This window comes from Bombus vancouverensis, chromosome 16 (assembly GCF_051014615.1).
Source record: "Bombus vancouverensis nearcticus chromosome 16, iyBomVanc1_principal, whole genome shotgun sequence".
NCBI lineage: Eukaryota > Metazoa > Arthropoda > Insecta > Hymenoptera > Apidae > Bombus > Bombus vancouverensis.
In genome coordinates, this window is record NC_134926.1 from 3,728,716 (window position 1) to 3,745,499 (window position 16,784).

General features: G+C 39.1%; 1 protein-coding gene across 26 annotated transcripts in view; it reads right to left on the bottom strand.

The window, feature by feature from the left end:
- Positions 1-16,784, bottom strand: part of LOC117163125 (uncharacterized) — a 215,715-nt gene that overhangs the window by 20,625 nt on the left and 178,306 nt on the right. For 22 of the 26 annotated variants that reach the window (XM_076625237.1, XM_076625236.1, XM_076625239.1 and 19 more), the window contains 4 exons: positions 13,844-14,006; positions 6,657-6,782; positions 3,786-3,957; positions 2,925-3,068 (listed from right to left, as the gene is read on the bottom strand). In XM_076625237.1, coding sequence (XP_076481352.1) covers positions 2,925-3,068; positions 3,786-3,957; positions 6,657-6,782; positions 13,844-14,006 — 605 coding nt within the window. The remainder of the gene's footprint in view (positions 1-2,924; positions 3,069-3,785; positions 3,958-6,656; positions 6,783-13,843; positions 14,007-16,784) is intronic. The other 4 variants (XM_033345156.2, XM_076625245.1, XM_076625246.1 and 1 more) reach the window with 3 other exon arrangements.

Consider the following 16,784-nt stretch of genomic DNA (forward strand, 5'->3'; position numbering starts at 1 on the left):
ATCAATGTCCTGGAAACGTGCAGCGAAGATGCAGTTTGAACGTTCTGCGTTGCAGATTCAGGGCAGTTCAGTGGTAATAGCAAAATTATTATAAAATAATTCCTGGTCTTTTGTAACGCATTGGGAAATTTAAAGAACGCATAGATACATAGGCTGTGCGTAGTTTGATTACAGTCGAATGCCGCATTGTAAAAATTAAAACGTTCCGATCAAGTCGTAGGATGGTGGAGCTTGAAACGGACGTGAAATGTACATACGTTTTTGAGACATCGTGTGCTGTCCATGGGGTGGTTCCGGTTTCTGCATGTTGCAGAAACTGAGAATGGGACGAGACAAAATCTAAATCTAATCGGGCTTAGTATCTTCCAAAGAAGCGTTCCACAGGATGCACGTACGCTTAGATATAATAAAATATCAACTGACGATAATGAGAATCGCGTGCAAGGTTCGTTCCGCATAACTCGCGGTCTTTCTAAAGCCTACGTCACCAGAAGGCTATACACAAAAGCGCTCAGATACACATTCTCTCTACGACCGCTAGTCGGCATGCTACATTCCACCGATCCGTATTTTCAGCGCAGAGCCGTTTTCCGGACGAAAGGGATGCCAATTTTCTCGAAATTCTCGTCCTTTCGATCGGACACGGCGGAATACACGGCGCATTCGAACAGTTGCTGGACCGATAGCTGACTTGTGTCTAACAGAAAAGCTTCCCAGCTAAGTATAATTTTCTTATTCGACGCACGGTTATCGACAAATTTTCGAAATTTTATCGAGTATGTGACACGATTATTCTTATTATGTTACAGGTGGAGCTGATTTAGATATCGTGTTACTTATAATTCAGCAATATAAACCTTTCGTAAGTATATGTGCAATTAATTGAAGATAAGAAGGATCGCTTTCTTTTTGCATTTTCTCAAAGAATATAATTTCAGAAATGTATGTATGGGAAAGTCTGTGTCTGAACTCCTACAACTAGCGAAGTTATACGTATACTGTTCGAGAAGCTTTTATACGAACGATTGTTATTGGTAACAAGAAATTTCAAACACGTTTTTCTCCGATCTATGTTTCTTAACGTGGCTTCAAATTTTCTGTGCACTTTCGATGCATGTGTGCGTCGTTGTGGCCTGAACTAGGACGAATTCAATACCTTTCTTTCTTCTGTTTCTTAAGCTTCCGAAAATCAAATGACGGAACTTCATGGTGCAGCCATTTTTCTAATTATCGAGATTTTTCTTTTGTTCAAACTATAGTAAAACGGCTGGAATTATGGACCACGATGGCAATGTGTAATACCATCGATTTTGACTTTTTTTCTTGGCAAAAAAACCAGGTAGATTTTAGCAAAATATGTATAAATACAGTCTGAAAGTTTGACTGTAAAAAGTGTTACAGCAAATTTTGTACAAAAATTGTCTGACCTAAAAGAGCTTAGCGTTTTACACTTGGAGTATCCTGTCAAACACTATTGTCCGGTTCATATCCTCGTAAAATAAGCAACAGGATATATAAGTCAGCATCTCGTAAGAGCAACAGTTTAGAATCGAAAATATTTGCTAAATATTATTAGGTCGTCCGAAAAGTTTCTTTCGTTTCACAAGGAAACAATAGATGCACAACGTTTTTTCTTTTATATTATTTTGATCCATTACTATTTTTATCCTACAATTTACATCGTATGATCGATTTTGCATTACGTGCAGTATATTAATACGTGCAATAAAATATAATATAAAAATGTTTCGCATCTATTGTCTCCTTCTAAAGCGATAGGAACTTTCCAGATAATCTAATAATAATAAATATTAATATTTGTGTAAATAACATCAGTCCAGAAACTTGGGCGAAAATGCGCCGCCATATGCGTGTACCTGATAAACTCGAGCATTATGAGAAACGCAGGACCGTATCGAATTTTGCGTTTCTATATGGAACATAACTTATCGTTCTCCATGCATGCCTCGACGCATACTAACACATGCATTGAACGAACGACGACCATTCCTGGGCAGAGTGCGAGTTTTTCAATAGCCGTGAACGGAGGTATTATACGTGGATTTCGAGGCGAGGTTTCCTCAGGTCAATGGAATCGACGGGAATACCGATCGATGAACTCGAAACGGCTGATATATCGTGGAATATTATCCACCAGGCGCCAATAGCAACGACGAACGAGTATAAATAACTCGGCTAAGGGAGCCTAGAGGGAAGCCAGCGCGCTTTTCACTTTCTCTAGTCGTTACTCTCTCGCGATCCTCCGTTCTGCCGTGATAAATTTGTCAAGGCACCTACCATATCGATTGCTTCCACTCCCCTGGGAACGGTAGTCGTCGTATCTATGGCTGACCATCACGACAAGAGCGACGCACAGCGGCCAAATTGAACGATGGACAATTACCGGATGATCAACGAAACATAGAACGACGAGAAAGCGAATACAGCGACGAAAATACAGAAATTTTCTAACACACGGTGAATATTCAACGCCTAAATGATCTATGAGATCTACGTTCAGTTCGTCTCATTACTCGTCGCAGTTTATTACGACGTGACGACACGTACAATAATATTGGATTGGCAACTAAGTGATTGCGGATTTTGTCGATACCACCTAATGACAAAATCCGCAATCACTTAGTTGCCAAGCCAATATAACGATTACGATTTATCAGAATACAATTGGACCAAGCTGATAATTTCTGTCGAAGTGACTCGAAACGACGATCTTTATTTTGTGTATCGGTAAAATTTGTGCCACCGTGCGACGCGTTCGCAAGCGCATTCGTATATTCTGACCAGACGATATATAGCTTAAGTAGAGACAACCGGTCACGGTCAGACTCAGCATCTCCATTTACAGAGAATTTCGAGGTCTGAGGTCGCGGTTCTATCGAAAACTAGAGAAGGTAGCTGAGTACCGAGTAGCGTCGTAGCTCTGGCCACCGGATGGCAAAGGTGGCGGTGCCCCTGGAGGAAACGGGGATCGCGGAGGACCGGATGGCGGACGGCCTGGCGGTTTCACACCGTAAAGGCTGTACGATTCCTCCAACAGCTCCGTATCGCTGCACCACCCACAACAGAGATATACGTATCCGCGCTATCAGCCATCCACGAAAGTCGAATTCGAGATCGCCACGACCAACTTTTGCTTTACGTCGTTGATACGATGTATCTCGTCGCACGCGCTTTTTGTGGTTCTTTCTTTTTCTTTTTTTTTTTTTTTTTTTGTCGGATAGACCGGGCTTCGGAGGAAGTTAAAGGAACGAAAGTAGCAAAAACGAACGATTACGATTGAAGCATAAGGTGGTCTAAAATAACTGGTGTCTAATAGTTTCTCAATTTTTACTTTCACGAATTATCAACGAGTTTTTAATAATTATTATGAAGACAAATAGAAGAGGTTTTCTTTTTTTTTTTTTTTATAGAACACGTTCAAAGTAACTACCTTTATACCTCGTTCAAGTAGTATGCTGCTGTAGAGCAGCTTGACAAAATTTTGGAAAAGGCTCAGTTCAGCTTGCAAGTACTCTTCTTCGTTCCCGTTTTCAATTGATAATTTTAATATTATTCGTCACAAGGCTAAAATAATATTACGCTCTCCGTAAGCTTCGTAACTCTTGTAAAATACTGTTGCAAAGTCGAATGGATACTTTCCACCGCAGTCTATTTTATACGTATACATATGAGAAGATTCTGTATAAATATTGAGAAATTAGCGAGAGAGTATGAGAAAATCAACATGAAACGACCGAAGCGGTGGTCCGTGGAACTCCGGTTACCTGGCTTCCTCGTCGATGACCGGTGTCACTGTTCCCGAATACTGCGAATAGTACGGGTCCTCGTAGCTGCTGCCAGCGCTGTAAGGACCAGGTGGATATCTGCCAGTTCCAGAGCCAACTCCTCCACCTCTTTCTGGACTGCTCATATAACCGCTTTCCCCGTGCAATCGATCTGTAGAATCGCAAGGATTAGTACAACCACGCAGAGGGTAAACGATCCGCCTATGCAACCGAAAATTATTTTAATAAATTCGTAGTTTAGCGGGTGGAGAAAATTTTAAATTGCATTTATGGGTATCGCGATTCGAGAACGAAGATTATTATCGGTATCGATGGGGTCAAGAGAGAAAATGGACTATCCAGGTACAAGGTATAGCAGCATCGTGAAGTAATCTGATGATTTCGCTATACCTTGATCCAGACTATGCAGACTTCGAACGTGCTTCTTATGGGATGTCAAAGAGTTCTACGAATTTTTATTGGTGATAATAGGATCGGACACGATATCATGGGGTTGACGGCGATGCTCTACTTTAGATACTGTATACCACACATGGGGAAGGTTACGTATACATTGCAAGATACTTTGAGAGTGTTCCAAGGGGTCGCGTCTCGTTCGACCGAATCTCAAAAATGCCAATCTCAGGGCCTCTCTCTCTCTCTCTCTCTCTCTTTCTTTCTTTCTCTTTCACTCTCTTTCGAAGCCATTCCGTTGCGACCAAACCGCCTCCAAAATAGTCAAAATCTTCAGAGTCAATTGGGCAATGTTATGCAAAAACCTATCAACCTTCAACGATCTGAAATGGAGTGAATTTAGTGTGAAGTTTTTAATTTCAAAGAAAAGTAGCTTTATCACTGTTGCAGCTATTTCCTATACTTTATTTCTTTTGTTGTTTCTGCGTGTTTTTTAATGGCTCGTCTAGTAGTATAATTAATATTATTTAAAATTGTCTATTGGCTGGTATTACTCGGCAATTTCAGTTTCGGTATGATCAGCATATTGGCAGACGCGTAAAAGTATAATGTTAACACTTTACCGACCGCTAGCGGTTCAACAGCAAACGCACGTCCGACCGGCAGCTCAGGCGCAGATTCTCCCTGGCGCCGGCTCTGTTTCCGTTTAGACTCCCCAATACCATTCTTTTCGTTCATCGCGAATAGTAAGTTTTTCAAATTGGTATGAAACTGTGGCAGCTTACAAAGCAACGCAGCTGACGCAACTGAGCGAGGTACCTTAGTATTATGTAACAAATTACTGCTCAAATAATGAAAAACATTGTCGGCGACAAAAAGCCGATTAATATGCTATCGATCGGTAAGCGTCGGCGACAAAAAGCCGATTAATAGGCTATCGGTCGGTAAGCGTCGGCGACAAAAAGCCGATTAATAAAGTGTTAAAATTAAAGCGTTAAATAAACGTAAAGTGTTAAAATTAATTGCCTCGAGTGAGTTTCTTTACGTTTATCGTATCAAGAGGACGAAGAACCGATGCTGCGTGTCTTTCACTCTCAGCCAAGTAGTTTGCAAGTTTTCTGCAAAATAACTGACGAGCCTAAAATGAGACGGTTTCGATAATTTTATAATGCAAGAGTTGTTTTGCAAAACCAGAGATCGCAAAATTATTCACATTACAGATCACAATTTTATCTAATTCGTTCTTATTTTGAGGGTTGCAGGATTCCTGCGTAATATGGCCCAGTTAACAAGCTGGATATCGAGATGGATAACATTCTCGAAAATATACTTCGTCAAACTGGAAATATATTTTTCACTTTTGCTCGATAAAACAGTGAGTTCCTCGGCCCTCGGTTCGTAGCCGAGTTTCTACCGGCTGTGAATCTTCTTGCCAGCGGATCCATCCGTGTCAACTCTGGCGTACGAATCCGAGCGACCACGAGATCGCGTATTGTCTAACGACCCAATACGGAAACCCTCGACCTCGTTTTCTTTTCTCCACACACAGTTTCGATGTTCGAACGAGCCACGCCATCGGAGAGAGAGAAATATCGGGTTTGGCATCGAGAAAGATCGCGGATCGAAAATCGGGCAAACTTAACGCAGAGAGCCGGTCGCGATCGACTGAAAAGGACCGAGAGGCAGAGCTGGGCATAGTTCGAGTAGACTTCTATCTAGACAAATAAATTATTCGAAATTTATTCATCGATACCTCGTTATGTGTCATTTTGCATCAAGACTAGTCGTTCACAGATGCCAATCCTTTTACTGCACATTAACCTCGAGAAACAAATTATTCCAAAATTCAGTTTCTAATTTTCTAACCAATTTATATTTCGTCAGCGTATTTTCTAACCGTAAGTAACAAAATTACTAAAAATTTGCGTGATTATATTCGCCTGGTTATCTCTACGCGCACAACCAGACGAAATAAATAGAAAATAAAATATAATATATAATAAATAATATACAGGATGGTTGGTAATTGATTGGTACAAGCGGAAAGGGGGTGATTCTACGCGAAAAAAGGAGTCGAAAATATAGAATACAAATTTTTCGTTCGAGGCTTTGCTTTCGAGAAAATCGACTTTGAATTTTCGCTCGGTACGCGTCCACTTTATCGCGTCTCGTTATAATCTCGCTGTAGATTTTTAAAAAAATTAAAAAAAAAAATTTGCATTCTTTTTTCGCGTAGAATCACCCCCTTTCCGCTTGTATCCCCAGTTACCAACCACCCTGTATATTAATATACATTAACAAATAATAAATAATATATATATATAATAAATAAAATAAAATTCGCCAATAACATTCAATTCAAATTTCCTCATCTTTATTTGTTATTCGTCGTTGGAATCAATTTTGCCCAACTCTGGTCCGAGGTTTCCAGAGGGTTGTTTTAAGGCTACTACTGACCTGCTATACTATAGAGGGAGACCGAGCTGTCTCTAGAGAAGCGAGCCGAGCCCCCGAGGCTTCCAAGGGGACTCTTACCACACTGGTAGCTGCGAAGCGGCTTGGCCGGCGGCACCCCGCCACCACCTATCCAACCATCCGGAAAACCAAACAAAAACCAATGTACCCAGCTGGTCCGGTGTACGTCGCGTTTCTGCCCGACGTTCGTTCCTTTGCTAATTCGCGACTGGTAAAAGTGCACGGTATCGCGACTCGGAAATATTGGCTTGGCAACTAAGTGATTGCGGATTTTCTCATTAGGTGGTAATGAGAAAACCCGCAATCACTTAGTTGCCAAGCCAATAATCGGAGAATATTGGCGAATTAGACGACGAACGTGAGAAAATCGATGCTCTATATAACACGCTGTGTTTCCTGCATAAATAAATAGCCCCATTTTATAAAAAAATTCTACCTTTACATGGGCAAACAGATTTTGCCTATATAATTTTCTCTCGTATTATACGCGATCGTTGTACAGCGTACGTTATACGAATTGATCGGAGGACAAAGGTATTGGCAGATGAAAGAGAATTTTTGCGTGACAAAACGATCAGCAGTTGGCAGTCGGTCTGATTTAATACTTGAGATGGAATGAAATAAAATTAATGCAATTTGTTTGTAGGTAACAGCATACGTAGAATATAAAATCAAAAAGGCAATATCCTTCTTTTAACGAAATTAAAGAAATCGAACTGCTAGATGGCAAACTTTTTTGAATAAATTACGTGGGCTTGAAAACAGCTCACAGTTTTCAGACGTGTAAATGCCTGTAAATTAGGTGACACATCATTATCATCTTCTTTATTGCTGTCACTTTCGTACGTTTCATATAATAAAACGTTCACACAGCGGATGTTCGTATAACGCAGGCTCTACTCTAACCACTAATTTGTTATTATTAGATAGGCGAATATGAAACGTCGTTCTGTACGACGAGACTCGAATTTCTAAAACGTCGTATATTTAATCAAAATAATTCCCACGTCGTTCGACAAAACTTTCTCAAAAACTATTTCGTTTCGTTATTGCGGAATATGAATTTTCCAATAAAACAAGTCGAACATTTGTTCATTTATAATTCTCATTTATATAATTTATAAAGTAATTAAAGTGATTTACGCGTTAAAGAATCGCTTAGATGGAGCAGGAAACGTCTTAAGCCGCTCGAAAATGCTAATTTCTAGAAACCATTTTTCCAAATTGAAGTTTACGTAAAGAAACCGTACGAACTTTCTGATTATATATTAACGTCGCGATAAAGAAGTTTTATATTTTTCATCATAAATCTTCCTTATTAATCATCGAACGCATCGATTTATGTCAAATTTCATAACGAGAAACAGGCGCATATAGTGCATCAACCCAATTACTTCACAACTACGTAACCGAATTTATGAAAAAACCAACAGGAAATATTAATTGTTTTTAACTTTCGATTTTAAAATGGGGCCTTTCGTAACACATGCTTCGTCTATACGCGTGACAAAATGCATCTTATGTATTGTAACGAATAAATCACTATTTTACACTGTTCTTAATGAGATGTCACAAACGAACAGTTTTTTCCCTTTAAAGCGTCGTTACTCCAAGATTGCTTGTGTATTATGCACTTTTCCAGGGCGTCGTAGCAAAGGCGCGAAGCGGATGGTCGTCGATCGTAGTTTGTCAGACGACAGTCGGGACTCGAGTCGACGAACGTGTTCGCGCAATCGAGACGACCTCACGCGATCGCCGATCTCACGGACGGCGCGTGTACATTGCACAAGGATTCGGTGCTTGCATCCGCAAGGGACGAAAAGCGTTGGATCGGTGCGTTACTTTCCATCAAACTATGCGAACGAGTATACAAGCTGAGGAAAGTATTGCAACATTTGTGACGAGCTTTTCCTGTATCGACACGGTTATTTTGAAAATTGTATGCCACAGAATCATCAAGCGGAAATGAGTTTTTATTCAAATGGATGGGAGTCGTTGCTAAATAACACTTTGACCACCACGCAGAAATCACACGTTTCGCTCAGGACGCCACGGGAGTATTTTTATTATTCAAAGCATATAATGGCAAAATAATGATAAATTGATGATGTAAGACAACATTCTTCCCCGATGGACCGTTTATCTTATTGGTGGTCACGGGTGACCACCGTGACGCCTCGGTAGCAGTTGATAGCGACATATTATAACAAGGCTTCGTTTATTTCAACAAACCATTCGCTTCCGTTATTTCGTCGTAGGCAAAACGTGCGGAATATATTGTTGAAACGTGTAGAAGATATTAGTAAACAGTATTAGGATTATTTTTATGATCTCGACGAAACATTCGGCTGAAATGGTACAGGTCCGCAGAAAAAATTATGTTTGCGATAAACCAATGGTAGTGTAGATTACAAGAGAGGAAAATGTACTGTAGATTTATCGGATCAAATAATAGCATATTCTACACCACATAGAAGAACCCTCGAGTGGTATATAAAATTAGCTTTAGAGTTATTGTTAAATACATCAATTTCAAACGCGATGATACTCTATAAACAAGCAACAAAACTAAAAATCAAGTTATCAGATTTTAGAATGGCACTCGCAATGCACCTCACACAGTGCCATTCGCCAGAGCCGTCAAATATACTTATTCGACAAAGATTGCGACACGAAATGCAGAAGAAAGAAGGGCAAGCGTACCTGGCACGAAAATTTTGCAGAGAGTGGTATAAAAAAATGTTAAACAGTTAGGATGAAAAATTGCTATGAATCGGACGAAAAAGGTGATCACCTATTGTCCAGATTGTATCGATGAGTCACATTTATGTTTGAAGTGTTTTAAGGGGGTATTCTGGTCTAGAGGCATGAATCTTTGAAGCTCTGTACAAGCGAAACAAAAAATATTTTTGCTATCCTCCTTTTTAGCATTTGTTTATTGATATTTCGAGATTACGTAAAAAATTCACTGGAAAAAAGAACTCAATATTTAAAAAGTTATGAGCTGGCAAAGTGGGTGCTGCCAAAAAAATGGGGTGTCGTGGCGTGCATGATATCGACCCTTTTGGTCATTTGAAACAAAAAAAGCGAACAGATTCTTAATTAGTATGGATGCCGCTATCGTCTGAATCTTGGAAAAGTCAATACAACATTTTTTCACAAAATGACGGCCGTTTGAAACAAAATTTCTTAATTCGTACGTTTTTTTTGACAATTCCGAACGTTTAAAGATAGTAATATTAAAGATTTTGAGCTGAGCGTGGTCCAGACGATAGAGGAGTATATAAGGAATATTCAGACCAAATTTAAAATAAATCGGTTCATTAGAACTTGAGATATCGTGCACGCCAACTCGAAAAAAGTAGTTTCGAGAAAAACGCGTTTAAAGTTTTCAGACAAGTTTACTCGGACAACGTCTACCGTCTACTGTTCATTTGTTCCGGTCGGACCGAAGCAGATGCTGCGTCTCAAAAATGGCTGTAACTCATAAAATAATTGAAATTTTGAAAAATCCTTTTAAGGGCATATTCTTGAATATCTAAACTTTGGAAATATGGAAAAAAAATTTTCGATTTTTTCAAATTTCTAGACCAGAATACCCCCTTAACACAGTGCACCGTTAGATGCAAGATTTCTTCTCATTTTTTTTTTATTGATGTTCTAATAAAAATGTTTGATTGTTCAATGGGGCACTTTTTATTTCAAAGTATCTTCTATTTATCGGTTATATTCAAAATGCCCTAACTGACAATTTTCATTCAATTTTTACAATTGTAGGAACGTGATGGTCAAAGTGTTAATGAAAGCGATTGAAAATGGGTTAAGCCTCAGCTGTTTCGATTACGAATAACCATCATAAAAGATTAAAATTTTTTTTTGAATGCTGGTATCGATAAACCATTAACGTTCTTTTTGGTTAAATCGTTAGTTTGGTTACCGATAACCATTGAAAAATTGTCCGCCATTGATAAAGAAAACGGCCATTCGTAATCAAAATCATTTGAATAAAAATATAAATATGACAAATATTTAGAGCGTGGCCTGCTCACCAATTTCAACGACGTTGAAATACCTCGTCAAACTCGTCATTCTGAACAATTTTTTTCTATATATGTTACCGCTGCTCGGCTTTAATTTCCGAGATATTCGTAAAAAGCTTTTGAAATTTGCTTGGTAATATTGGCTTGGCAACTAAGTGATTGCGGATTTTGTCAATACCACCTAATGACAAAACCCGCAATAACTTAGTTGCCCAATCTGGTCTCTGAATATGCCGCATTTTACAGCACGTGACAAGTACTGCAGCAGCTGATTTAGTAAACTAAAATGAGGGGAATAAAGATCGTACGAACGTACATGATCCGTATGACCTTGTTTTCGAGTCACAACTTTATTTTTCCACGGAACAGACTTTCGTGCAGATACGACGAGATTGAATGTCACGTGATGGATATGATAAAACGTATGTGGTTGTTGTGCCATGCAGCTCCTAAAACGTTACTTGGGCCGACTGTTCCCCGACAAATGGATGGGTCGTTCTGGCCCCACATCCTGGCTAGCTTCGTCTCCAAACTTGAATTCGCTGCTTTAAAGTCCGTAGTTTATAATAAAACGTCACAGTGAACGTTGACAGTGTTTCAACACTTTGTCAACACGTCGACTGAAATCACCGACAAATTCGTCCAAGACCAGGTCAGTTCAAACGAGTTGAAAATCCATGACACGACGTATACACGTTTGTATTGAAACTGGAAGTTGTGGCTTGAAGCAGTTTCTCTGACGATATATAAGCAACTATTAGAACACGAAATGAGCTGTAACTGGAAAACAAGGTCGTACCGAGCATACACATATGTTTGTACGGAAGTTTCTTTTTATTTTAGTCTGCTGAATCGTGGTCCCAACGTGTCCTGAAACGCTCTGTACATTGCGTGTGTCGTACGAGACATTTCGAAGTTTCATTAAGCATTGTTACGAGACTCGAGTTTTCTAGACGTAAAAGCTTTTTAAAAGCGTTCAAATACTTTCCTCAGCCAACGTACACGGCGACTGCTGTAATTAGATCAAACCATAACATAGAAATAGTGGAAGATAGGAAAAGATTTCATTAAGCAAAACATTGGAACGGTTTGAAAGAAATGTCTACGAGAAAGTAATCTCTTTAATCGCTGTAAACGCGTTTAGCGAAACGTTCGTCTATATTCCATCGTCTGAAACTTACATATGGTTTGGCCTAGTTGCGAGGAACACCCTGTGTACTTGTACATTTCGCGTCACCTCCTCCGAATCGTTGCAACGGAGGCAACGCGAGACTCGTTCGACCGCCACAGAGAAGAGGAACGATCGAGCGTTTTTTTAGTAACAAGCGAGGTGAAGGACGAGTAACAACGAGTATGCAGCAACGTTAGGAGCATCGGACGGTTAAAATAAATCCGATTGAAACGAGTGACAGCGTGCGGTGAATGCAGCGAGCAGAGGAATTAATCAGCCGTCTATGTCGTTCCGGACACCTGCAGGTCCGAACACACGACGAGAATCGTTGCAATGTCGTCGGGCGGACGCATTCTTCGTGGAAAGTCGGCTGAAGCTGAAGGGAGAACGTGGTGCAAGCATGGAGCAAACATGACAAGCACAGGCAGGAGGAAAAGCGACCAATTAACGCTCGAGACTCGATTCCCGAAACCACGCGATTCCCATCCTCGAGAACTTGCCCGGTCCACTGATCACGAAGCGTCGTTTCATAGAAGCGTAAGCGTCGTCTATTGGAGACGACGATACGTCTACGCTGCTGTTTAGTTCATAAAACGTACAGTAAAGGTAATTGTAAGTTTACGCCAAGTCCGTGTTTGTTGGAAAATCCGCAGCACAAAAAGATTGGCTGTGACAGACAATCGTCTTAACACTTAGCCAACCGCCAAGCCAATCTATAACGCTGTGCACGTCGAATTTTTCCAAGTATCGAGCACTAATGTTCGTTACTTAAGAAACAAACGAGTCTAAAAATGATTTAAGCGATGAGGTACATTTTGCGGTGGTGATTTTCTTTAATGATTGCACGTATTGTTTATAGAAAACGTGAAATTGAAAGTATTTAAAAGTGTAAAAAACATATAGGTAAAATTGAAAACATTAACGATGATTAGAGATAAATAACAGGACTTGATGGTGAAATTAAAAATTCATAATGCATTTCAATATTCTTTTACAGTTTGCTATCGTTCGATTATATTGGATTGGCAACTAAGTGATTGCGGATTTTGTCGTTAGGTGATAATGGCAAAATCCGCAACCACTTAGTTGCCAATCCAATAACTTTAATTACCCATAACTGACAGTGTAACTTTTTAATTAATTTCAACACCACTAAATTCGTGTATTTCATTATATACTGTAGTTTATAAAGGCAGAAAAAGTGGTGCAACTAATTGGCAATAATTCCAGGTAAACACTAATTGATAATAACAAAGAAAAATTTTGGTTTTACAATTTCATTTTAAAATTTCTACTTCATGTTGTATTTTTTCCGCAATGATGTAATAACTTTCGCGACGATAACTAAAAGAACGATATAATGAATTTTATTTTGTCTTTTATGTATTTAAACTGAAGCTAATTTTGTATCAAGGCTACTTATACCAATACCAGTGAAAATGGTACTTGTCAGTGTAAAAGGGTGCTGCAATCTGTTTATCGAACCCCAATTAACCAGTTTCCCCATTTTCTACAACTTGCCATACGTTTTTCCAATTTTTCCATATGACGATATCAGTTATCAGGAAAATTCCGGATCGATCGTTAGATCGCTAGATGCTAACATTAGAAACACCACACCAGTCAAAATGACTGGTTTTACAATTTTATAAACGTGTCAACCCTCGTTTAGGGATCATGGCCCCAGATAGACCAATAATACCAAAAATGTACTACGCAACATGTAATTCCTTCCGTAAGAGAGTAATAAATCAATAAATATAAAAATATTCTATTATTAGGTATTTTTTAAAGACCAGTCATTTTCACTGGTTTTGATAGAAATATCTTCGTGTTAACTATCGGTAGTTCCAGTGTTAATACGCTTATTAGACAGGCGCGGGACGCTTCGTGGACAGTGGACCTAGCGTGATCGGCTTTCTAAGGCTGAGTCTCGAGTATCGCGGATTTTCGTGTACCTGGAGTGGCGAGAGGTTTCGGTTGAGTAGGCGTTGCATTGGGTCCTCCGACTACCGACGACGCCGCAGTACTGTACGCTCTCATTAGTTGGCCTCCGCGTGGCAGGGTGCTGCTTCCTCCGACGTAGTATCCGCTGTTTCCGGAAGTCGAGTTCTTCGCCGTCTAAAACACAGATGGCGCGTCGAAACGTTACTCGTCTGACATAATCGACTGATACGACAAGTGGTAGTTGAGGCGAAAGGGACACATATTAAACGGGACATTATACACATGTACATAGCAATGACAGTAGTAGAGTCTCGATTATCCGAGCTGATGTGCACCGAGCCCATCAAGCGTACCAAGGCTATCGGATAATCGAAAACTCGGATAATAAGATCATAAGAAACATTTTGGTTGTGTAATATTACAGATATATTGGGTTGGCAATATTTTGTCAATACCAGCTAATGACAAAAACCGCAATCACTTAGTTGTAAGTCCAATATTTAACATTGATTAACTATTTAATTGATTCAATCGATCCAACTATTTAATTGGTCAATCGCATTTACGATAGTCGCCTATTTACTCTTTTGTGCTCTTTACGTTAAATTTTTGAAAAAAAAAGGGAAGAGTGGAATTTTGACAAAGTTCAAAGTATCTCGAATAATACGGAACATAGGTGAAACTAAGTGATTGCGGATTTTGTCAATATCAGCTAATGACAAAAGCCGCAATCACTTAGTTGCCAACCCAATATTTAACACGAATTAACTATTTAATTGATTCAATAAATCCTACTATTTATTTGATCATTTGAGCATTAACAATAGTCGTTTATTTACTGTTTTGTGCTCTTTACGTTAAATTTTCGAAAAAAAGGGAGGGTGCAGTTATGGCAAATTTCAAACATCGGTTAAATGGGACTCGGATAACCCATGTCCCGCAGACTCCACTGTACACAAAAGATGATAGATCCTTGCATTTTCGCATTTCAGTCAGAATCCCATGGCTAAAATGCCATAGTATATACTACAATGGTAAGACAGAATCTATTTTGCATTACCAAGGAGGCTGATATATTGGGTTGGCGACTAAGTGTTTGCGGATTTTGTCATTACAACCTAATGACAAAATCTGCCATTAGTTACCATTAGGTGGTAATGACAAAATCTGCAATCACTCAGTTGCCAACCTAATACATGTATGCATAAGGTACTAAGTATATTCAATGTAGGATGTATGTATGTGTATCTGCATGCGTAAATGTGTAAAGTAATGTATATATATATATACTATACATAATAATAAGGATAGAATAGGTATAATTTTACAGATAAATAGAATTATAATATAAAAAGGGTAACCTCGCAGTATATTGAGATATTATGGAGTGGTGCTGTGTTACATTAATACCATGCTATCGACTGTTGCTTTTGGATGTGCTGTTGATCTTAAAATTAGATTATTTCCATTTATGTATTATTCCTTACATTGGCAAGCAGATCATGGTTTAATTCCAACGATATGCAACGTGAATGGAGCGTCGATAACACCTACAAATTATTAGTATTGATAAATTCTCTCTTGTATAATGGTAACAAGTGTGATAATAAAACTGATGAAATTTGTTCAAATGCTAAAGTTCGAGTATCCTGTTAGAATGAGAAAAGTCTCGTAGAAATGAAAAAGGTTTTTCTAATAAGATAAACTTGTAACTTGTCGATTCCATGAACTAAATCTTGGTTACATGGTTTACGTGTATTGCATGTTATTTATTTATTTATTTATTTAACGAATTACACCAGTACACGACGCGAAATATAAAAGAACGAGCGCTAATTTTTAAGCCACGATTTGTACAATTTTATATAAATTAATATGCATACTTCAGAGGAAATTCTATTATATTCGTAACAAAAAGGAAATCAACGATTTCGGTAACGTCGTACGCAGTTGAACAAAATCTCCTGATACGATCCAAGTTACCTAAGCTATCCTCCGATATGCAGCTATACGAAGAAATTGCCTCCTTCTAACAGATAATTAAAAACATATAATTTAAACAGTTCCAAGATTTCTGAACGATCAACGAACCGATCGAAGATTTTAACCCTATCGTCTGCACATACTGTCGTTTAAGGGCATACAGCTTTCCTTAGACTTTCGTGTTCCAAAAAATCCCCAAAAATTCTTGTATACTCTGCCCAGTTTCTACAACATCATCCTATAGTTTCACCGTGTTAGCTTTTCTTAAGCAGAGCAAAATTTAAACAAAGATATGGAAAAAATGCGAGTTTACTTAAAATTACTAGTCGAAAACCACCAAATATACCGATGGAGGGTTCAAAAGTACGACCACGTCCTCTTTGGTTCTACGCTTTGTTCCAACGTGAGCATATTCAAATTGTCAACACTTTACCGACCGCTAGCGGTTCGACAGCATACGCACGTCCGACCGGCAGCTCAGGCGCAGATTCTCCCTGGCGCCGGCTTTGTTTCGGTTTAGACTCCCCGATACCATTCTTTTCGTTCATCGCGAACGGTAAGTTTTTCAAATTGATATAAAACTGTGGAAGCTTACAAAACAACGCAACTGACGCAACTGAGCAAGGTATCTTGGTACTAAATAACAAATTACTGCACAAATAATGAGAAAGATTGTCGACGACAAAATGCCGATTAATATGCTATCGATCGGTAAGCGTCGGCGACAAAAAGCCGATTAATAGGCTATCGGTCGGTAAGCGTCAGCGACAAGAAGCCGATTAATCAGCTATCGGTCAGCAAAGTATTAAGAATATCTTCATTTTTCAGTTGTGGCAAGTTTCGACTCGTGCGTGTGTTCACTGGCGGAGAAAAAGCGTATGCAAGCAACTACCGGTAGAAAGTAATACGCAAAGCATTTCGAGCGTGCATTCGATCCTCGGACGACAAGAATCTTATGTGAAACATGAC